This window comes from Desmodus rotundus, chromosome 3, assembly GCF_022682495.2.
Source record: "Desmodus rotundus isolate HL8 chromosome 3, HLdesRot8A.1, whole genome shotgun sequence".
NCBI lineage: Eukaryota > Metazoa > Chordata > Mammalia > Chiroptera > Phyllostomidae > Desmodus > Desmodus rotundus.
Window position 1 is genome coordinate 25,356,450 of NC_071389.1, and position 23,185 is coordinate 25,379,634.

The window sequence follows — 23,185 nt, forward strand, 5'->3', positions numbered from 1 at the left end:
AGGACAGCCACAGTAGGGGAGATAGAGGAAGCATGTTCTGACTCTGCAGGCCTGTAAAATGTGGCTGAGACTCCAGGCGAGAGCATCTTGACCAGCCTGCATTTCCTCTGCTGAGGGCAAGAGCACTGGGAGGACACGGGTCAGGGTTGCAGCTGCAGCTAGTCACACCCCGAGTCCTTCCTAAAGAAGAGACAGCTGGCAGCTCCAGAGTGGGTTTGGGGGTGGAGAGAGTTGTGTGTGTGTGCATGTGTGCTTGTTTTGCTTTTAATATGTTAGAGTAGTAACCCTCCTCGGAAAATAATTCATGTTCCAGAGTGGTGTCTGTCCTTGGTATAACTCAGTCCATATAGCCTCTCTTATTGATCAGTCCAGAGCATATCAGTGGGAATGGGACCAGGCTTTGGCTGGAAATAAACTTTGCAATGGGTTTTGTTTAATTTTTATGAGTGCGGGGTTTAATAATAGAAGTTAAATGGTCTGCTTCCTGTTCACCTGGTGTAGTTGATTCTCCCCTTGTCAAGAAATAGTTAACGCAGAAGCAGGGTGGCAGGGGCCAGCTGACAAGAGTGGCTTTCAGCGGATGAGTAGAGGAGGGTTTGGAGCTGGACGGCAGCGGGTTAACAGCAGTGTACTTTGATGCCAGACCAAGGCCTTCTGGCCCATTCTTTCTCTCTCAGGAGGACTCCCTATTCCCAGCTGCCATCAGTATCCACAATACCTGCCTTTTTAGAACAAGGAAAATTGTCAAAAATTCCTTTTTCCTCCCTATCTTGGCTCCCACTGCCAATTTCCTGCCTATACTGTTAGTGGATTCTATTGAATGAAGAATTTGGCTCTATTCCAATGTCCTTGCCATAAACCCTTACAGTCCCTACGATCTTGGGTGATGGGTCTAATTAATATTGGGGGACTAGTGATGCTGTGAAAGAAATCAGTTGGTATATGATTTTTCTGGGCTCAGCCTTTTCAGTATACAAGTACCCCTTTCCCATTTCTCCCCTTTAATTATAGGGAAAGTTGCTTTACTAATACTAGCTTTGTATTGCAAGAAAAAAAAAAAGCAGAATTAACTACATGATACTATTGTAGGAATGTAGTAGTTAAAATTACAGTTAGAGCTTTGTTTAAGAAAGATTTTTCTTTTTCATAAATATTTGACTTAATTAAAAACATCACTAAGTAATCATCATTTTTTTAGGTATAACAGTGGTGGTATGATTATGTTAAAAAGAGTTCTTATCTTTTAAAGATACACACTGAAGTGTTTCTGAAGAAATGATGTTATGTGGAATTTGCTTCATAATAGGGAAGGAGTGAAGAGGGGGGAGTGTACATGAAACAAGATAAGTTATGAGTTGATAATGGTTGAAACTGGGTGATGGGTACATAGGAGCTCATTATACCATTCTGTCTCTTTTTGTATCTGTTTGAAAATTTCCATTTCAAATAGAAAGTTAAGAAAAATAATGGTAAAATTATTGTATGATGCATATACTGAAAAAGGACGAATATCCAGAATATAGGAAATGTGATAGTAGGAGTAGTGGTAAGAGCGTAGAGCCGGATTGGCTGAGTTTGACTCTGTCCTACTACTCCCTAGCACTGTACCTCGGGGCAAGTTAGCTAACTTCTCTGTGACATAATTTTCTCATTTGTAAATGGAGTATAAGAATAGTATGTACTTTATAGCAGGGCTGTCAGACTCATTTTCACCGGGGTCCACATCAGCCTCACAGTTGCCTGCAAAGGGCCAAAAGTAATCTCAACTCCTTAACAGTTAAGGAGTAGTTACATTTATACAGTCCTAAAATTATTTCGGCCCTTTGAAGGCAACCGCGAGGCTGATGTGGCCCCTGGTGAAAATGAATTTGACACCCCCGCTTCATAGAGTTGCTGTCAAAGTTACATGAATTAATACAAGTAAAACACAATAAGTGTTATTAATAGTAAAGGTAAATCCCCTAGTTAGAAAATTAGGGAAAACCTAGGAATAAACAATGCACAAAAAAGGAAACCTAAATGCCTCATACACTTGTTTTTCTCACTAGTAATCGAAGATACAGCACTCAAAACGAGATACATTTTATACCCATCATATTGGACAAAAATAATCTGAGCATATACCAAGTGTAGGAGAGGATGTAGAGAGATGGAAAACCTCTTCATATCTCTTGGGTGAGAGTATACAATGGTGCTGTTATTTGGAGAGTAATTTGACACTCTTTAGTAGAATTGGAAAATATCCATATTCTGTGACGTAGGATTTCCATTCTGCATTCCCTAGAGAGACCACCAAGATTCTGATTGAAATACTGACCCCTGACCTTTATCTAAGCCTGATGTTGGTAAAACACAGCTGTCATTAGATCCCTCTACCCAGGCATTTGTAACAAATAACTGCCGGTACCCTCATCTGCTTCTTGACTGAAAGTTTTCAAAGTCTGATGCCCTCTCTGGCGATGTGAGATGAGGTCAGCTGGAAACCTCAGGACGTGTGAATCAAGTACCTATTTGTTCATTGCATCTAGTCTTACTCCCTGAGACATCCATACACTTAATACAACGTCCGAACTCCTCCGCCTGGAATTCCATCCTCCCCACCCCGCCACCATCTATCTGATCTTACCTATATTAGCTCCCAGTTTGCACCTTCCTATTCTGACAGGTCAACCCCAGAATCATCTACTATTTCTGTTGCAGCTTATTTCAACTTCCAACCTTTCCATCCACTTTCTACCTGGATTTTTTTCCTCTTTCTCTTTGTCTAGCCTATAATATCCTTCAAGTATGAGTTTAAATCATACTTCTTTAAGAAATACCTTTTATCACTCCAGCCCATACTAGTGTTCGTTCTGCTGAGATCCTCTTTTGGTTATCATTATATACTATATTGCTATTCATCTTTTGAGGCCTTAAATCATATGTAATTCTTTCATGTGATCTCCCACATATGACTAAATATAAGGTAAGATTCCCCCGACCCTCTGCCCCTAGAAATTAGCCTTAGAAAAAAAGGATTCTTTTTGTATTTGACTTCATAAAGTCTTTATTGTTACTGAGCTCTCAGTGAAATTATAATCATTTCATGAGAAAGGATGAATAAATTTGGGTCACCATCTGCTACCTCAATTTATATCAGTTTTTGTAGAGATCAACTGACATAATTGGTTAAACAAAAAAAGACCAAAAATCTAAGAAAGTTTTAGTTATTGTTATTGAGAATTTAACCTCCTATTTTAATGTATTGGATATAATTGTATATAAGTAGTAATCACATTAAAAACTTTTAAAAAATCACTCACATCACTTATAAAACACACACACACAGCAAGTGGTCACATTATGGAAATCACAAATACACATCAATGGAATGAATGAATGAATTTTAAAAAAACTAATCCAGTGCTATGCAACTGGATTCTTGTGGCTGGGGATACATTTCCAGTGACTGCATGGATTCAGAAAAGTGCTGTTGTATCTCAGAAATCTTTAAAAAAAAAAAAAAATGGAGAGGATGTTTTCTAGAATATTCACTCAAACAGTAACTTTTTAAAAAAAAATTAGCTTTATTGGTGAGAAAGACATTGTCAAAGATGCAAAGAGTTTGAATAACATGGTTTTATGAAATGCTAAAGTAGTAAAAGCATTAAGTTAGTACATTAGACATACTGCTTAATTTTAAAAGTATATGTGTAAATAAATTTCTAGAAGTTTGTATGTTCAAGAGGACCACAAAGCTTCTCTTCCTTCATTCTTCTCTTCCATCCATCTGTTATCATTTGGGAAAATTTGGGGACTGACTTATTTTAACTAGATATGACATGTCTTAACCAGGTTCTTACAGGGCAAGCATGTCTGTTTTTTGTTTCCCCCTTTTTACCTGGATAACTTCTATTCATCTTAAAACTCAGCATAGATGCTGTTGTCTCAGAGAAGTTCCTTGGCATTGCTAGTTTGGGTTACCTGCTTCTTTCTGCCACAGCATTGATCTCTGTATAATATTTTGTCTCCCTTCTGAATTGCTTGAACTTGAAACTCAAGGTTGTGCTTTTATCTTGAGATACCAAGAACTTAAATTAAGCGCAGCTCCTTGAACATAGTGGTTGCTCAAGAAGTAACAACAGAATGAATAAGTGGTGTTAGACTTTCTTTTTTGTTTCTCTCCGTGGTGTCTGGAATTGTGTTAAGCACAGACGAGATGTTGTTTAGTAAATATTTATTGAATTATTAAGAACAAATTAAGTTTCAAGATATGTTTCAGAGAAGGAATTAATCAAGCCTTTATAAGTGTGGGTGCAGAGAGAATTCAGGTAGACGTGCCGTGGTCTCTGGAATGGTATTGAGGCCATCCTCCCTTTCCAAAGGCTTCCTTTTAAGAATACAGATTGAGGGAGAAAGCTCCCTGACACTAAAGCTGAGTTTTTGCATTTGGGAGATTAAAGTAAAAGCTTCTGCATGTTCCAAAGGACAGCACTGTGCATATCACATATAAGTATTAAATGAAGAGGTGGACAAAAGCCAAATTTAATTACTGTGATGGTTACAATAATCCCATTCTTCTCATTCAGTGCACAGTCTAGGAAAGGCCTTAATCCAAACAGATCCCAGCCCCCACCCTACCCTACCCCAAGGGACCAAAACACTTCTCTGTCTCATTACAGCTTTGTGAGAAATCTGAAGTAAAACTGTTCATTGAACTGTTTTCAGTGAAATATACAAAGATGTTGTGATTGGCAGATAATTCATGCTGTCCGAGAGATTGACCGTGCTTGTACAGAACACACAATGTCAGTTAATAAACTGGAATTTCTTTTTTGAGTAAAAAAACACAAATACTCACATTTCACTTTGTTTATTCAAGTCCCTTCTGTCCCTTCTAACTTATTTATTTTCTAGTTCCAACAATGTGTTTGTTGCCTTAATATGTATGCAAGGTGGATTGAGTGAAAGTACTGGGATAGGGTAGGTCGCTGGTGAGTGGTATCTAATCATTGAAACAATTAGCTGGAAATGTCAAGGAGAACTGGAACAAGTTGGTGCCAGGGAAGGGGCTCTTTGTATCGGACTTGCAGGATGATGGCTTGGGTGCCGTTATCTACTGTTGTTGGGTCCTCAGCTCTGCAACTCTAGCTCTTTTTTATTCCCAGTATATGTGGAGTTGATTGAGTTTTAAGGGATCGACTTACCGTGTGGTTGTGCTTGTTGGAGATTGATTGCTATAAATTAATTAACTTACAGTAAAAATTATAACTGCCCAGTGATACAGTATTTGAATCTGGCCACTCTGCATTTTGTTACTTTAGGATATCATATGGGAAGCAGATAATAATCTGAAGGTTGTCAGGTGAATACAGAGTCAGAGCAGAGAGAGGTGGTGGGTGGAGGATGGATTTGCAGGCTAATCTTACTAACTGGTATCATCAAAGTGTGGCAGCCTGATTTCTCCTGTAGAAATGTACCCGTCAAGTGGATGAAATCCTGGAATATACTGCTTAGGCCATCATTTTACCATCACAGTCTTAGAGGCGACACTTCTCTTTTCTAGACTCCATGCAGGCTACCCATACCTTTTTGTTCTCATAGTCTTTCTTCAGACGTCTTAGTAAATAAGATTTATTTACTACAGCTTTCTTTCATACTCAGTAAAGTATTAGTAAAAGTTCCTGGTCCTGTTTTTGTTTTTGTTTTGTTTTTTGTGATTTTGAAGTATCTTCTGCTGGTGTTTAACCTATTATGAGTTGAGTTTGTAAAGTTAGGATTCAGAGACTTGGAAGTGCCTGTTGTTGATTGTCCCTTGAACTGACCGGCAGGGAGGCTATTACTCTCACAGTGCTGCACCTAATGGAGACACCTGAGAGACGGTGCCCTGTTGGCATGCTGTCCTTCGCTGGCCAAATCGTCTCCTAAGAGCATGAAGAAAAGAAGATTATTCTGTGTCCTATCTTTTGGCAGATCTCTGACATCTATATTAGTGGAGAGTCAGGAGACATGTCAGCCAAGGAGAAGCTGCTGCTGTGGACCCAGAAGGTGACAGCTGGTTACACAGGAATCAAATGCACCAACTTTTCCTCCTGCTGGAGTGATGGGAAGATGTTTAATGCACTTATTCACCGATACAGGTAAATGCAGTGGAATTTCAGTGTGTCTGGAGGGGATCTCGTTTGTAAGATCATCTTCTCATCTTGTTTGTAATTAGTTATAATGTCACTTTCCCCATCAACCAAGAATCAAGAACCTGATTCATTTCATTCATTTAAAAAAGGAATATGTATTGAACTCCTGGTGTGCTAGGCACTGGGCACAAATAGCAGTGAACAAAACAGCCAAAGTTCTTGCTTTCAAGGAGATTATTTGTTTATTAGACGATACACAACTAAGTATATGCTGCCACACAGTGGTAAGTGCAGTGGGGGGGATGGAAAGCAGCGCGGGTTGTGGTATTTCAGACAGAGGGACGGTGATGGCCTCTCTGATGAGGATGTTGGAGCAGAGCTGTGAGGGCGTGAGCCCTGCAGGCCTCTGGGGTCAGAGTGTTTCAGCGGGAGGAAATAGCCATTACAGAGGCTTGGCGTGAGGGCTTGCTTGGAGTGCTGAGGAATAGTAGGGGGTTGGAGTGAGAGGAGTGAGGAAGACAGGAATTTTGAATAACAAAAATCAGAATTATTGCACTCTTAGCGTTCGTAAACATGCCCCAGTTTTCACTCTGTACTGGCTTATGATACTTTTCCCATGAAATCCAACCAGGCTGCTGTTGGTGTAAGTTTTGAATTAGGGAACACTGGGCTGTTGGCGTGCATTAATATTTAAAAACAGAATTAGAACCCTTCTGAACCTATGGTTTTCTCTCTGAGTCGGTCTGATTTTAGCTCTGGGTATTTTGAAGAGGGTTTCTGTATGTGAACTCCTGTGTGGCGTGTAGACAGTGCCCTTCCGTGTGCCTTGGTGGACTTTTACAGACCTGACCTGATAGACATGGAGAGGGTACAGATCCAAAGTAACAGAGAGAACCTGGAACAGGCTTTCGAAGTGGCAGAAAGACTGGGGGTCACCCGGCTATTGGATGCAGAAGGTGAGAGCTGGCTGAAGTTCAGTGTGTTTGGCAATATTCACTATTCCTTCTCCTGGCAGGTTCCTTTGTTCTACTAAGAAATGTCTTACCCTTTCTCTCAGATGTGGATGTGCCATCTCCAGATGAAAAGTCTGTCATCACTTACGTGTCTTCGATTTATGACGCCTTCCCTAAAGTCCCCGAGGGTGGAGAAGGGATCAGCGCTACGGTAAAAGAACGCTTTCTAAAAATGCCTTCTCCTTTGCTTTGTTTGGGTGGAATGTATTGATTAGACCGTATCTCTTAAGCGCTCATTGTGTACAGAGCACTTTTATACAGAGCAAACTGAAACTACATCATATTTACACACAGTCATTGTCCTCGGTCCCTGGGAATGAGTCTGTCGCTAATTTTGTAGCATCCAGCCTAGACTGTTCTAGGTGTCAGGAAATTAGATCCCATCTTGAGAGCCCTTGAGGAGCTTTGAAACTGGGACTCTGAGCGTTAAACTGAACAGCTGGGTAGGCAGTTAGAGGAAAAGGATTTTAGGTAGTTTGGGGTGGCCTGAGTTACTTTCTCCTGTGCTCGTTTTGTGTACTGCTAATCAAAAGGTGTGTGATATTTACCTTTTGACATTAGGAAGTAGACTCCAGGTGGCAAGAATACCAAAGCCGAGTGGACTCCCTCATTCCCTGGATCAAACAGCACACAATACTGATGTCAGATAAATCTTTTCCCCAGAACCCTGTTGAACTAAAGGTAAAAAAAAATCATTGCTTTTTTGTAAATTCATTCTAGGGAGTAAGTCTCAGAGCTTGTTGTTGCTGGTTTCTGGGTGAGATAGTATGAAAAATTGGGCCAGGCTGCTTGCATTTACTCATTCATTTACCAAATATTAATTTTGTAGGCACTTTATAACCAATATATACACTTCAAGGAAACAGAAATTCTGGCCAAGGAGAGAGAAAAAGGAAGAATTGAGGAATTGTATAAATTATTGGAGGTAAGGAAGCTTATCCTTTGCTGGGACTTAGGGTTTGCTGGTTTGCCCTGTGGTCACTACTGTATTAGACCCCCAGCATCCTCCTCCCAACCCACATCAACAGCAGCATGCTAGGGTGAAAAATCTAGCATCACTCTTGGGCTGGTCTTGAAAATTTGTGGAAAGGGGCAGTAGCAACCCTCGGTATTTTTTAAAGGGCCTATTGAAAAGTGACATACAGAAATCTTGACTTTTGTGGATGAGTTTTCCTGTTTCTTAGAGGGAAGCTAAGTGTTTCCTTGGGATGGAAGGAAAAGAGACTTCAATTCACATTTTGATTCCTAGAGAATTTGAAGCTGTAGAGACGGGCATTTGACCTTTCCAGAATGGGGGTTAGGAGAAGATAGGAGGAGTTATGTAAAATGCAGAAAGAATGGAAGGAGTTGGAACAGACAGGCCTGTATTTTAGAGGCGTTTCTTTTGCTCTCACCTCAAGGTGAGGTACTGCTAAATATTCCATTGTTTTCTCTTATTAGACAATTGGAAAAACTGCTGAATGGCTGGGTAAAGAAGCAAGAAGTGATGTGCAAAGAGTAAATTAAAACTGGGGGTCTGAGGTTGTGGCTGTGTTTTGGACTAAAAGAGTACCTGTGGGTTTTTTAGGTGTGGATTGAATTTGGCCGAATTAAACTGCCTCAGGGTTATCACCCTAATGATGTAGAAGAAGAGTGGGGAAAGCTCATCATTGAGATGCTGGAGCGGGAAAAATCACTTCGACCAGCTGTAGAGAGGTGGGTCCAAAGCCTGCAGGGGATCTAACATTACATACTGGGCTACTTCGGGCCGGCACTTGACTATGGTTTTGATCTTATTTTAGGCTGGAATTGCTGCTACAGATTGCAAACAAAATCCAGAATGGTGCTTTGAACTGTGAAGAAAAACTAACACTAGCTAAGAATACACTGCAGGCTGTAAGTGTCTGACTGTTTTGTCTCACTTCTTACGTCACATGTTTTCCACTTCTCACCCTGTACTCTAATGGTTGAAGTTAACATTTGAGGAATCCAGCTTTGATACTTGCTTACTCATGGAATTACAGTGGGCCCCTTGTCTCCCTCGTCCTAGTGGGTGGGATCGATGGGAGTTCTCCCACTTTTTATTCTCTCTTTCTCTCTCAGGACGCTGCTCACCTGGAGTCAGGACAACCAGTACAGTGCGAGTCAGATGTCATCATGTACATTCAGGAATGTGAAGGTCTTATCAGGCAGCTGCAGGTGGATCTCCAGATCCTACGTGATGAGAATTATTACCAGCTAGAAGAGCTGGCTTTTAGGTGAGGAGCGTGGGACTCACATAGAGGGTTTGCTTACTGCTGAGGCTCATGGCTTAAGAGTCAGGTACTGAATCTTGTAACTTGAACCTTAGGGGTCAATGTTTCAACAGGAATACTACACGTATTTTGGCAGGAATATTCTTCTGGTTAAGGACAATTTCCCCTTATTGCAGGCCCTGACACTAAGTACTGGTAGGGTTTCCTAATCATTGTGTCATCTTATAACACCCCACGTATTTCAGAGTAACCTGCAGGGAGGGGTGTGCTACCAGATACGGTTTAGATATGGTGATCCAGTGCGTCATTTTATAGAGAAGGAAACCGAGACCCACAGAGGGAATGGGAATCACCCAAGTCACACAGTTTGTACAGAGCCGAGATGAAGACATCTTTGGACCCCTGATCTATTATTTATTCTATGATGCCGTCTAGCACTTATGTAAGTGGGTATTAGTTTGCTGCCCTCCAGTTAACACTGTAATTTGGTGTTTGCCTCAAAGGCAAGTCTGTACAATGAAGATGTTAATAATACCACTTTGCATTCATTTAACACTTCTGCTTTCTCAAAAACACTTTCCTGATAGGATCTTATTTTTATTTTTACCTCATCCTGTTAAATGGATAGGGAAGATTTTATTTTAAAAAGTATGTTACAAATTTAAGTCTCTTCTTTGTCTTCTTCCATTTCAGGGTTATGCGTCTGCAGGACGAGCTAGTCACCTTGCGTCTGGAGTGCACAAACCTGTATCGGAAGGGCCATTTCACTTCACTTGAACTGGCTCCACCCTCTACTTTAACCACTTCTCATCTGAAAGCAGAACCCTTGACCAAGGGAACCCATTCTTCTTCTACCTCCTGGTTCCGAAAGCCTATGACTCGGGCTGAACTTGTGTCTATATCTTCCTCAGAAGATGAAGGCAATCTCCGATTTGTGTATGAACTACTGTCTTGGGTGGAAGAAATGCAGGTGAGTATATGTTCCAAATGCTTCAACAGTGCACTAGGGTTTACTGGACCCAGCAGCTTATCTAAGAGGACTACATTGCTCTATGCCCGATTGTAAATTCCCTTAATTATCGATGCTGCCTAGGACCCAGACCCCCTTCTCCTTGAATTTTAAATGGATAGAATCAGCTCACATTCTCAAAATTCCAATGAGCACAGGCCTTTCTCATCCGAAGTCATTAGGAAATGTGTTCTCTTCAGCTCTCTGTCCTCTAAGTAGGAGCTTGTGGGAGGAGTTGCAATCTATCCGTAAATCTCAGTTATCTTTTCTGAAATGTCCTCATTGGCAGAGAAACTTACTCCTCGTTTTATGTGTTTGGCCTCAACTCTTACATTTAAGCAAGGCTTCTTTGTTTACAATTCTAAGGGGCACTTTTTAAAAAATAAACTTTTCAATTACAGTTGACATAACAATATCATATTAGTTTCAGGTACACAACATAGTTGATTAAATAGTTATGTATAACTTATGAATTGATCACTGTAAGTCTAGTAGCCACCTGACACCACACATAGTTATTATAATATTATTGACTATATTCTCTATGCTGTACTTTACATCCCTAGTAGGCACTGTTCACATGTATTCCAGGATAATGGTTCAAGTTCAATATTGTCCTTTTTATCCTTCTAACCCTTTTATTTATATGAGATTCTTCCCGTTTCCTGAAGATGGATTCCCTGTGTACCAATAATTACAAATATTCAAAGACAAGCTAATGTTTTAAAATTTGCTGGCCGATAGTTGAGTCCATGAATGAAGTTTAATATTTTCAGATATCCTTATATCCATTCTGATTGTGAAATGAAGAGACTCCATAAAGGGAAATGTCTAAAATATAAAGTTAAGCACTTCAGCCTGTGGGAATAAATACCTTCCTGCTTGGTAAATTTAGGAAAGTATTCCCATACTGCAGCAGCAAAAAGCTGCCTCTACTGCTGTAGCTGGTGGGGTTTAGTCTCCAGCTCCTTGGGAATGATTATGGCATATTTTCCTGTAAGAGACCCTGATGGAGATGGTTTAGATGTCCTTTTGTCCAGTCTTCTACCCCCAGTCCCTTTGTCTAAACATTGATTGTGACAATTTTCTTTTTCTGACAATTTAGCATTAAGTTATTATATGTGTATTTTTTCTTTTTCAGATGAAACTGGAGCGAGCAGAGTGGGGCAATGACCTGCCTAGTGTGGAGTTGCAGCTGGAAACACAGCAGCACATTCATACCAGTGTGGAAGAGCTGGGCTCAAGTGTCAAAGAGGCCAGGTTATACGAGGTGCGTGGCAGTCAGAGTCCATTACAGAGGATGGGGCGGGGACGGCGTGCACAGTGCAGCCGTCTCTAAGGAAGAGCATGATAACCATGAGCAGCACTTCACACAAACTCACTTTTCATATGAAGTGTCCTTCCGCTCTTTGAAATAGCCTTGTGACAAAGGTACTTTATTTATTAACTCTTTTTTATGGTAGTAGAAAGAAAAATGATACTGAGAGCTAAGGTCAAAATTAATAAGTAGTGGCTGCAGTTTTCAAACTCAGGCCTCTACTTCATAAGCTCATGTTCCTTCCGTTTCACCTTCGTCTGCAGGAGAGAGCTGGCACACAGAAATTACTCAGTCTCACTTCTCCCTCACTCGTCCTATCTTCCTGGTTTCATTTTTGTTTTGTTTTTCCTATTTCATCTCTCCCCTTCCAAAAAGCAATTGAGAGATTTGGGAATCATCAAACATGGGTTTTTCTCTGAAACTTCTCTGAATTACTGGAAGCACAGGACAGTGAGGTCTGTCAGTTGTATTCGCCCTGCCGAACTGTCCCTCACTTAGTGCTGCTCCAGGCTATAAAATCTGACCCAGGGATTTGTTGTCCTAGTTTCTGTTTTCTCAGAGTAAGTAATCTTTCCCTATGTGTACACATAATATTTACATAATTGAAACCATGCCGTAAATATAGTTTACTTACTCTTTCTCTAATGTATTTTTATTTCATTCCTTTCTTATCAGGGGAAAATGTCCCAAAATTTTTATACTAGTTACGTTGAAACTCTTGGAAAACTTGAGACACAGTATTGTAAATTGAAGGTAAGTTTTAACTAACTCTCCTGTGTTCTGTTCATGGAGAATCTGGTTCCCTCCAAACAACTCTCTTTCCTAATTCAGAAAGCTCTTAGTTTTGATTTTCTGTTTAGTAGATTAAATCATTTACTGTGCAGTTGTTCATATGTATTATAATCTTTTCTTAATGGATCAGAAAGTTTTCAGTAGAGTCTGTCCAAGCTATTACGCTTTACCAAAGCAGTCACACTATATGTGCTTTGAGACACCAAAACTAAAGTTGGAGATTGATAGGCTGGGCACTTCTCTTCTGTGTGTGTTCTTCGTTCCTGTCATTCAAGATTGCCCAGGGTAGGACAGGCTCAGGATCATTCTTTATCCAGGGAGCCCCACGAAGGCCTGGTAAGTTCCAACTTTTAGCTAAAATTGACGAGGGCTCTGGGGGTCCTGTGCCAAACTTACGCTAAATTTGAGTCAATGGAGGAGCACCCAGAGATTAAAAGCAAGACAAAATTTATTTCCTGAGTTGTTCTTTGCTTTGGTGTGGAATATGCTATCTTCTGTAGATGAAAGGCTGGTGGTTTAACCTTGTAGTCCTCGCTTTGTCTAGGAAACTTCCAGCTTCCGGATGAGGCACCTTCAGAGCCTGCACAAATTTGTTTCCAGAGCTACAACTGAATTGATTTGGTTGAATGAGAAGGAGGAGGAAGAACTAGCATATGACTGGAGTGACAACAATCCCAATATCTTAGCCAAGAAAAATTACTTCTCTGTGAGTCTAGCACAACACGCCTGTCGTATTTATGTAATAGCAGAAGGAGACAGGGTCTAGTTTGCTGAGAGCTTGGGTTTCTGGATTTGCATTCTGCTAGATAGAAATGGGGGCTCTGCATAATGTGTCTGTGCCTGTGAAGTAGATGGAGAGAGGGAAATTGAGGCCTAGGAAGAATTTGTTTAGAATGAGTCTAGAAAGGCAGTGTCTTGGGTTGATAGAGCAGCAAGCAGCCTGCAGATTGAGCCATTTCAGAAGCGATACAGCTTTGTGGGCTTCAGAGTGAACTAGACCAAACTTAACTTTTTATTCCTCTGCTTACTAGCTCTGTGACCTTGGGCAAGTCATTTAATCTCTTTGAACCTCTGTAAAATGGGATAATAATACCACTTAACAGGGTTGTGCAAAATATTCAGTAACACTTAATAAGTTAATAATCTTAGGATTGTTTAACTGAGGTATACTCTTGGCTCTTCAGAAACGCCAAATTCTCTAATTCATTTAATAATTTTTTGGTCTCAATCTCTTCATTTGTAAAATGGGAAGGAAAATTCAGCATTAGTCTATGGGACAGTTCTTTATATTCTTTTTAGTGAAAGATGTATATAAGTAAGTAGTGTTGGTTTTTGCTACTTGTAGTACTTCTGCATCTCAGAGGATTTTTAAACATTTTGTAAACCCTGTGCAAATAGGAAACTTTTTTACTAATGCTTACTTTAGATACTTTAATTCCATTAATTTAGAGTATTTTTAAAAATACAAGCTTTTCCTGAATAGAGAGTGGTACAGGATTCTTCTGAGGTAACAAAGAAAAAGTATATATGATAGTACAGTAAACAGTCTGTATAAGAATGGAAATTAGTCCATGAAAGAGATAGGAAAAAGTGCTTGAAAAGCATCAAGGAGAAGGGGTCAGATCTTATAGTAAGGCTCAGTACCCAGCCTCACAGAAGAGCCGCTATCTAAAGTAGGTTCTGTAATGTTAATAGACTTACTGAGTTTAGAGAGAGAAAGGAAGGGGGAGAGACAGAGGAACATCAATTGGTTGCTAGGCACGACTGGAGATTGAACCCGCAACCAAGGTGTGTGCCCTGACCGGGAATTAACCTGCAGCCTTTTACTGTACGGGATGATGCTCCCGCTATTTGAGCCACCCGGCCAGAGCTGTAATATTAACATACTTTAGAGCCAGAGGAAGACACTGCAGGCTTAGGGAATAGTCTTAGGGAATCTAGCCAGCCAGTGATAGAGATCCACTGGTGTGTCCGGTACTATGGCAGGTGGGTGCTAGCATGAACAGGCCACCCTAGCCAAATTGTTTTCTTTCTCTGCTTCCAGTGCTCATTCTGTGTTCCTGCTTACTCAGGTCTGGCTTGGGTCCCATATTCTTTGTGAATCATTCGCTAGTAGTTCCAGCATTTTTGCTCTTCTCTGAAGTCCTTTGGCATGTACTGTTCACATCTCATTTTGGCTCTAACCCAGTGCTGTAGGCTTTTAAAAAGTAGGGCAGGGAACAGAGCCTTCTCTTTATTTCTACTCTTCCTTTAATAGCATTTATTGCATAAAATTGAATTCAATTTTCAGGAGTTGACAATGGAACTGGAGGAAAAACAGGATGTGTTTCGGTCTCTACAAGATACAGCAGAACTGCTATCACTTGAGAACCACCCAGCCAAGCAGACTGTGGAGGTGTGTGACTTGGGAATGTGTGAGGGCCAAGTGCACAGAGGTGGTTGTTATAAAAGTACTCAAATCAGAGGCTTTGTTCCGCTGAAAGACCTGGAGGAAGGGTCCAGGATCATTTGTGTTGAATTCCTCCTTTTCGTCCCAGTCCCCAAAAGACTGAAAATTGTCTGATGCTCTAAGGAGAATACTACAATAAACAAGAAGAGATACTGACCCCTAACTTCATAGAGAAAATGACTTGGACCATATTTTTTCAAATAACTATTCAGACATATCCTGTCTCTCGTTTATATGGTACCTTTGCTCAGAGAAGAGAGACAGTGAAGGAATCCAGGAAGAGTTTATTTATGCCTATGTTTTCCTGGCCAGATCATTCAGTTGGCACCTGAGTGTGGAAGGGTCCTTTGCTGTGTAACCCCTTCTAACGAAACGATGTTAAACAGAAGACAAGCCTCTTGTTTATGGGAAGCATTGAGCAGCCGCCAGTCAAGTGTCTCCATGTATCTTCTGTAGTCCTCTCTACCATTAGTGGTTGTACTTGGAAGGGAGCATTGCACATCTATATTGGGTCTGTTAATCTCATGTCCTCCTCTCTGTGCTTGGTCGCTGCAGGCTTACAATGCCGCTGTCCAGTCCCAGTTGCAGTGGATGAAGCAGCTGTGCTTGTGTGTGGAGCAGCATATAAAAGAGAATACTGCTTACTTTCAGGTATGTAGGCTTTGTGTTTGTCTGAGTGCATGTTTGCGTGTGTGTGTATCAGAGAAGATGAGAGTATTTGTTTTCATTCTGGTGAGAGATTGTGTGAGCACGCATGCGCATGCATGTACTTGGGAAAGGAGAGGTTCAATACTCATCTGTGTCACTAGCTTCTGTTGTATAAACCACCACTCTAAAACTTAGTTGCTTCAAACAACAATCATTTAGTTAGCTCATGCTTCTGGGGATTGACAGTTTGGGATGTGCTCAGCTGAGTGGTTTTCTCATCTTGCCTGGCTTAACCATGGCTGCTGGCAGCTGGCAGACAGGCTGGGGGGCTGGATGGTCCAGGTCTGACGTTGTCTGGGGTGACGAGGTACGAGTCTGTATACAAGTCTCTAGCATCCAATAGGCTGTCCTAGGCTGCTTCACAGAGTGCCTGTATTCCACGAGCAGCAAGAGGGAGCAAGCCCCAGTGCTCAAGGCCCTGTTTCTGCTGTCACATTTATTAGCATGCCAGTGGCCAAAGCAAGTCTCGTGGCCATGCCCCGCTTCAAGGGGAGGAGAAATAGACTCCATCTCCTGATGGGAAGACCTATAAAATATCAGGACCATTTTTTTCCTACAGTCTGTCACAGCAAAAAGAATATACTGCTAGTTTTCAAATGACGGTGGATAGAGGAAATAAACTATTATCTGTTTGATTTTTCTGTAAGTTAAGCAGTCTTCCTAATCATTTTGTAATTATGTCAATGAACTAAAACACTTGATTACCCAACTTCTAGGCTTTTAATGAAATTTACCTCATAGCCAAGTGCTGTCACTAGTCAGAAGTCAAGAGGAATGAGTGGTGATTTCTGAGGACGTGATGCAGACTGACTTTTCCATGGGGTTCAGTGGGCTTTGTGCAAGTCATCACTAATATTTCCTGGCCATGGCATCATAAAACCACCAGTTTGTACTTCCATGGTCTTTGTAATGAACTATCACCCATCCAGGAAAGTGTGATCAGCTTTCTCAGCTCTGCACAGGAGGGTTGTTCTTTCTCAGTTAAGATCTTGGTGTTGCGATGCGGTGAGTACAAGGAACCCCTTCCTGTATCCCCACAGTTCTTCAGTGATGCACGAGACCTGGAGTCATTCTTGAGGAACCTCCAAGACTCCATCAAACGAAAATATTCCTGTGACCACAGCACCAGCTTGTCCCGCCTCGAGGACCTGCTCCAGGACTCCATGGTGGGTGTTTCACCAGGGGGATGATTGCAGACACCTTTTCTGAGAAACGGAGTAAACCCTGTCAGCTTGGGCTGGTAATATCCTTGAAAGCTCCAGGGCAGTGGGTCATTGTTACAGTGTTTGGCTCACATTTAAAGAGAGTTTAAGCAATTTGTTCTTTTTCCTTTTTTCCTTTCTTTCCGTAAAGAAGTTACTAATAAGATTCCTTTGGGTATGTGGTTGAAGTAAAGGCCTAGTCATCTCCCCTCGAGCCACTTAGTGCTCGTCATACTTTCTTTGCATTGTTCCTATTTCACTTCAGTAGTTGGAGCCAACGGTGAGGTGTAGAGCATGGAAAACAGGGTTGAGGGAGTTAACTGACATCAAATTCTCTTTCACTTTCCCACGTAAAGAGAATTTTTAAAACAAAATAAAACAAAAAAAACCAGTGACCTACACCCGAGCCAAATGTTTCCTCCTTGGCAGTTTTCCTTTGGTAATGATGAGGTATTAGAAAATTGAATTTAATTTTTCTAGGACATTAAAACCTTATTCAGTTGTAATGCAATATTAATCAGTTCATTTATGTAGCAGTATTTAATTTTTTAAAATAGTATTGCGTCCAGTATTTAGTCCAAATCAAGTTTGCATTTATTTCCTCCAGTGAACTATTCCTTTAGGAGTGCTGGTAATAAAGTCAACAGCAGGACTACTTACACTTATTGAATGTATATTACACACGGAGTTGACAAGGCAAGGCTCAAGGTATATCTCACAGTAAGAGAAATATGTCTATGATAGAGAAATTATTTTTTCTATGTGAGAAGCCAGGGGATTCTCACATTTCAACAGAAAATTATGACTAGGGGAACCAGAATAACCAAAAACAGTGTCATTTTATGAGGGTGAGACTTGCGCATTTGTGAACATTAGTTGATTTTTTGTATACTTACGGGCATTATAAACTTATGAATGAATTTACATTCAGTGTTTCACCTGGGCAAATAATCTGTTAGTTTAATTAATTTGGAATGAAGGGTAAAAACCTGACACTTCAGATGTTGTCTCTAGAAGGTCTCTCTTGGAGGTACTTCAAGTATGAAGGAGGAATATAATAATCCTTGGCTATTATCTCCTCCCCCCTACAGAGCTCCTTCCTGTCTGTAGGGTGACTTCTCTGCAATTGTTGTCATATCTTCTCTTCTCGAGGGTCGCTGCTTTGTTCCCTCCTCTCCAGGTCAGGGGCATCAGGTTGGCGGCATCATCGGGGCATGGAGTCAACTGGGTCTGCTCCTCAACTTGTCCTCAGCTTTCCGTCAGGTTCGGGAGCATCTGTCCTGGCTTCTGGTTCTTTTCAGAACTTTTACCACGCTGAGCACTTGGTTTCTGGAGTTTGAGATGTTTGGCTTGGGTTAGACAGAAATTGACATCTTTATTGCAAGGAAAATGACATGGGTAGACCAGCTCTCAAGTACGGACCATTGTGGCTGTCACCCTGATATGTTCCATTCCTCTTTCTTAACTAATAAGTTAAAGTTGTATTTCTTCCAATCATGCTCCCCGGGACAGGCACAGGTAGTTTATTTAAGCATTTCTTCTTCTTTTTTTTTTTTACTTGCATATTCTTAATTCTTTAATGACATTTCTTAACATTATTAACTCTTGCTCTCATTACATCTACTTCCATCCTAAGAAAGCCCTCTTCTGGGGAGTTTTTATACCTCAAAATGGGCTTGAAACATCCTGGTTAATCTTTTACTTTAATGGAATTGGCAGTAGATTGCTACCAATTTTGTTGACAAGAGGTTCATTAGTTTTTAAGATAATTGGGTTTGCAGAAACTTGAGAGTTTTAATTTTGCATGGTACTGCTTTCAACCCAATCAAATTTACACAACTTTCACACAGCAAGACACTAAAAGGTAAACCCTTTGTCATAATGCCTTCACCAACAGTAGTGATTTGTGGATTGTTGGTTGAAGAGCTAAGAGCTTTCTGGAGAAAGTTTGACTCAATTTAAGAAAGTAAAACATTTGTGGTAGACGTAATTATTTAAAATTTTTTAAAGAGCTTAACTCTAGCTTCTCGTTAAGCAAAAGGCAAGACCTGGCTTCTACCAATGAGAAATTGAACAACAACAATAACAACATAGTTGTTACTGTTGTTTTTAACTTCCATGTTTGTTCCCTGAACCTTACTTGTGGAAATCCTCTGCTAGCTTTATAGCTGTATTTCGCAGCTGGAAGTTCTTTTTTGTTTTATGGGGTTTTTTTGTTTTTGTTTTTGTTTTTTTGCATGCGGCTTTATGGTTCATTGAAAGGGCATAGGGAAAGAGCTGCAAAATTTGAATACAAAAACACTTGGTAGAAGACAAAAACAGTCTCTCCTTTTTTCTTTATCCTTGTGTTTCTAAGATGGCTCCACCGAGGATTATTTAACTGAGAAATGACATTCTCTCAGAGAGTGGAGCCCTCGGTTTTCTGTTAGTCACCCTAAGTAGCCACATTAGTATCTTTTTGATTTTCTTCTCATTTTGTAGGATGAAAAGGAGCAGCTTATACAGTCCAAGAGTTCTGTTGCCAGTCTTGTTGGGAGATCAAAAACAGTTGTTCAGCTAAAGCCACGCAGTCCTGACCATGTGCTAAAAAGCACCATTTCTGTGAAGGCCATCTGTGACTATCGGCAGATCGAGGTAAGGAGATGGACAGAGTACTTCTGGCTCCAGAGGAAAGGAAGGGCGGGGAAAGGATGCCTTCAGTTAGGGTTGCGAAAACAAAGAAAGATCATATGATATGCTCAAATGCCTCGTATCATTTAAAAAAATAAAAAAAGCTTCAGGTGGGTCAGTTGATTGGCACCTTGTCCCCTGCACCAGAAGGTTGTGGGTTCTATCCCTGGTCAAGGCACATACCTAGGTTGCAGGTTTGATCCCCGGTCAGGGCTCGAATGGGAGGCAACCAATAGTTGTTTCTCTCTCACACTGTTGTTTCCCTTTCCCTCTCTCTTTCCTTGTCCCTCTCCTTCTCCCTCTCTCCCCTCTTCCTCTCTCAAAATCAATGAAAAATATCCTTGGATGAAGATTTAAAAAAAACAAAAAGCTTCAGCTCTACAGTAATAATCTGCTCCCTCCCTTTGTGATTGGTTTCATCTCCTCAGTTGCCTAAGTGGTGACAGAAATGGTACTTTATAGCAACTGGGAGTTATTCTTGACTCCTCCCCTCTCATCCATTCCCCACAGCTAGTAGGAATACCAAATCAATACTAACTTCTAAATAAAATCCCTTAGATGTACTTGTGTATGTCCCTGCTGCTAGTGCCCTAAGTTAGATCATAAGTTTCTTTCATTTGGATCATTGCATCAGCCTCCTCAATGCATTTTTTAAAGAATTTGGGGAGGGAGACAGACATCAATGTGAGAGAAACATTGATTGGTGGCCTCTCGCATGACTGGCCCACAACCCAGGCGTGTGCCAGTGCCTTCTTGACCCCACCACCAGCACGATCATCTACAAAAAGTGTCAGTCCCTTGCTTAAGTCCTACAGCAATTCCTGTTCTGTGTACAGAGTCTGAATTCCTTCATGTGGCTTCAGAGTCCTGAATAATTTTTCTTTGCCTCCCTAGCCAAGACGGGGTCCTTCCCATGCATTCCTGGTAAATTGCATTTGTCACACAGTAGTGTAACTATATTCCTCACCAGAATATGTGGAATGTGTTATAAGGCCATGTTTGTCAGCTTACCGTCTCACTATTTCTATCTCTAGTGACATAGTACACTGCCAGGTGCATAGTAGGCTCAATGAATATTTGTTACACACAAAAGAATGAATTAACTTTTTGTGCACCTTTCTGTCTCAATATTTCTGTCTACTCGAGGGAGAACCCCAAAACCCCCAGAATTTATTAAAAATTGTATATTCTCATATGTTTAAACTTCAGTCACCTTCAAAGTACTCTCCATTTGATGCAATACACCTATGGAGACATTTTTTCCACTGCTCAAAACAGTTTTTGAACTTGTCAATTTTGATGCCTTTTAGTCCTTCTGCCACTTGTTGCTTCACATCTTCCACATCAGCAAAATGTTTTCCTTTGAGGAATTTTTTCATCTGGGGAAACAAACAAACAAAAAAATTGCTTTGGGCAAGAGTGGGGTGAATAGGGAGGGTGGTACATGAGGGTCATGCTGTTTTTGGTCAAAAATTGCTGAACACCCAGTGTGGTATGGACAGGTGTGCTCGTAAATCACACATCATGAAATGGACAAACATGTTGAGTCTTAAAAAAAAATCACTGAAGCCAAACACAGCCTCTCACACCACCACCAGCTGGTACATTGATACAGATGGGTTCTAGAATATTCAACTAGTGGGAGAAGCCTGTACTACGAGGGGCCTGCCCTCTAGAAGATAATTCGGGGGGGGGGGGTTGCCCCCCCCCCCCCAATAAAATAGGGATGATTATTGTTGGTTACTTGTCTCCCAAGAGAAGGAACTGATGATTCCAAACACTTAAATGTTTTCAGGGTTTTGGGTGGGATGACAGGAAGGAGGGAGGATGAAATATAACAAAAGCAAAGTTGTGAGTATTCATGTCTCTCTAATTTTTATTCTAGTGGTTCTATATGCGAGAGATTGTTCTTGGAGGTTTTACAGTCTCCTCCCCTTCATTTACTGAGTTACTCGACATAACTCAGAATCAGGATTTGACATTTGTTATTTGACATTTCGGAAACACTTGCTTCCTGGGTTTATTTGATGTCCGCAACTGGTATTTTTACACGTTATCTTTTTGTCAGAATCAGGAACTCTTTAAGTGATGGCATATCTTGAAAATGATTTTTTTCTTGAGGATTTCATAGCCTTGGGGTCAGGAACCGGGTAATAATGGATTGTTGATTTATCCATTAGTAATGACTTGTAAATTTGTCTCTTCAGATCACTATTTGCAAGAATGACGAATGTGTGTTGGAAGATAATTCACAGAGGACCAAGTGGAAAGTGATCAGCCCCACAGGGAATGAGGCAATGGTGCCATCTGTCTGCTTCCTCATCCCTCCACTCAACAAGGATGCCATTGAGGTGGCCAGCAGGTACCTTTGCTCTGCTGCCACTCTGCACTGCCACCTCTGCTGTTTGACCTTGGAGGAATCATGGATAGACGAATTTGCATTTATAATCTCCTTTCACAGAGTGCCCAAATTTTAAAGTTTCTTTTGGGAAAGGTCCGCTATTACGATATCAAATCTTACACTGCCAGCCACATAGTAGATTTTCAGTAAATGTTTTATGTTCAATTAAGATATATTTAGTGATAATTCTTTTAAAAGAATTCTTGATTATAAACAGTTCTCAGAAGATTCATTTTTGTAGTGACAGCTAATTTTCTTCTTTAATATATATTTTTAGAGTAATATGTACGTATTTTTAAAAGTTGAATTATACCAAAAAACTCAATAAAAACTACCAACCACCATCCCCACTCCAGAGTTCTGCTTCCCAGAGTCAACTGTTTTCAACTCTTTGAAAAAATTGTTTGGCTTTAACTCCAAATTTCTAAATAATGTGATTTTTCCCTACTATTTTTTATTTTTTCAACTTTAGAAATTATTTATTGATCTCCTACTCTAGAAAACTAACACTTAGTTTGCTACATATAACCCTGCATACACTTCTCCTTTTCCCACCTTCCAAATGTAGATATGTCACAATTTTGTTTAAATTGATATTTTTATGTTATTATTGGGTTGGGTTATTATTATTTAGCTTTTTCTATAAAGTAAAAGACTCATTTTTCATTTTCACCAATAACTTTATCGATTTGGATATTTTGAGTATGTCAGCTATCTCCCGCTATTGGCTTCTGGTGGGTAGAGGTCAGGGGTGCTGCTAAATACCTTCCAATGCAGAAGACAGCCCCACAGCAAAGAACTATTTGGCCAAAAAATCAATAGTACCAAGAAACTTTGCAAATCACTTTTGACACGTTCAATCAGTCACAGCACCATCTCCATATACTGCACAAATCTTACTGTTTCATTTGTGTTTTTTACCTTTCTTGAAATAATAAAGCATACTGTGCTGAAAATGGTGCTTATGTTCTTCCATTTTCAATATTAAAATGGCTGCACAAAAATTCATCAGTTTTGATGTATTTTTTGAAATTCATGCTGATATGACAGCAATATAGTCTAACAAAGTTGTTTCAAAAAGATAACTAAGAACTACTAGAGCCACAAAAGTAATGGACTTTTGGCTAACCCAATACGTTAAATGGTTTACAACTGAGTCACACAGTACTGTGAGGGATCGCGAGGCTTATCCCCACGGTGCCTTTCCTCTCTGAACTCTGCCTCTGCCACACTCGTGCTTATGCCGAGATCCTGTAACTCTCACCTTTTTCCTGTT

The 23,185-nt window shown here is 40.5% G+C and overlaps 1 protein-coding gene across 18 annotated transcripts in view; it reads left to right on the plus strand.

The window, feature by feature from the left end:
* MACF1 (microtubule actin crosslinking factor 1) overlaps positions 1–23,185 on the plus strand; it is a 320,700-nt gene that overhangs the window by 156,912 nt on the left and 140,603 nt on the right. For all 18 annotated transcript variants that reach the window (XM_045190859.2, XM_053920914.1, XM_045190876.2 and 15 more), the window contains 17 exons: positions 5,953–6,119; positions 6,957–7,069; positions 7,171–7,277; positions 7,688–7,807; positions 7,956–8,051; positions 8,694–8,821; positions 8,908–9,001; positions 9,209–9,363; positions 10,054–10,330; positions 11,511–11,639; positions 12,363–12,440; positions 13,024–13,185; positions 14,770–14,874; positions 15,484–15,579; positions 16,677–16,802; positions 19,320–19,472; positions 21,716–21,870. In XM_045190859.2, coding sequence (XP_045046794.2) covers positions 5,953–6,119; positions 6,957–7,069; positions 7,171–7,277; positions 7,688–7,807; positions 7,956–8,051; positions 8,694–8,821; positions 8,908–9,001; positions 9,209–9,363; positions 10,054–10,330; positions 11,511–11,639; positions 12,363–12,440; positions 13,024–13,185; positions 14,770–14,874; positions 15,484–15,579; positions 16,677–16,802; positions 19,320–19,472; positions 21,716–21,870 — 2,261 coding nt within the window. The remainder of the gene's footprint in view (positions 1–5,952; positions 6,120–6,956; positions 7,070–7,170; positions 7,278–7,687; positions 7,808–7,955; positions 8,052–8,693; positions 8,822–8,907; positions 9,002–9,208; positions 9,364–10,053; positions 10,331–11,510; positions 11,640–12,362; positions 12,441–13,023; positions 13,186–14,769; positions 14,875–15,483; positions 15,580–16,676; positions 16,803–19,319; positions 19,473–21,715; positions 21,871–23,185) is intronic.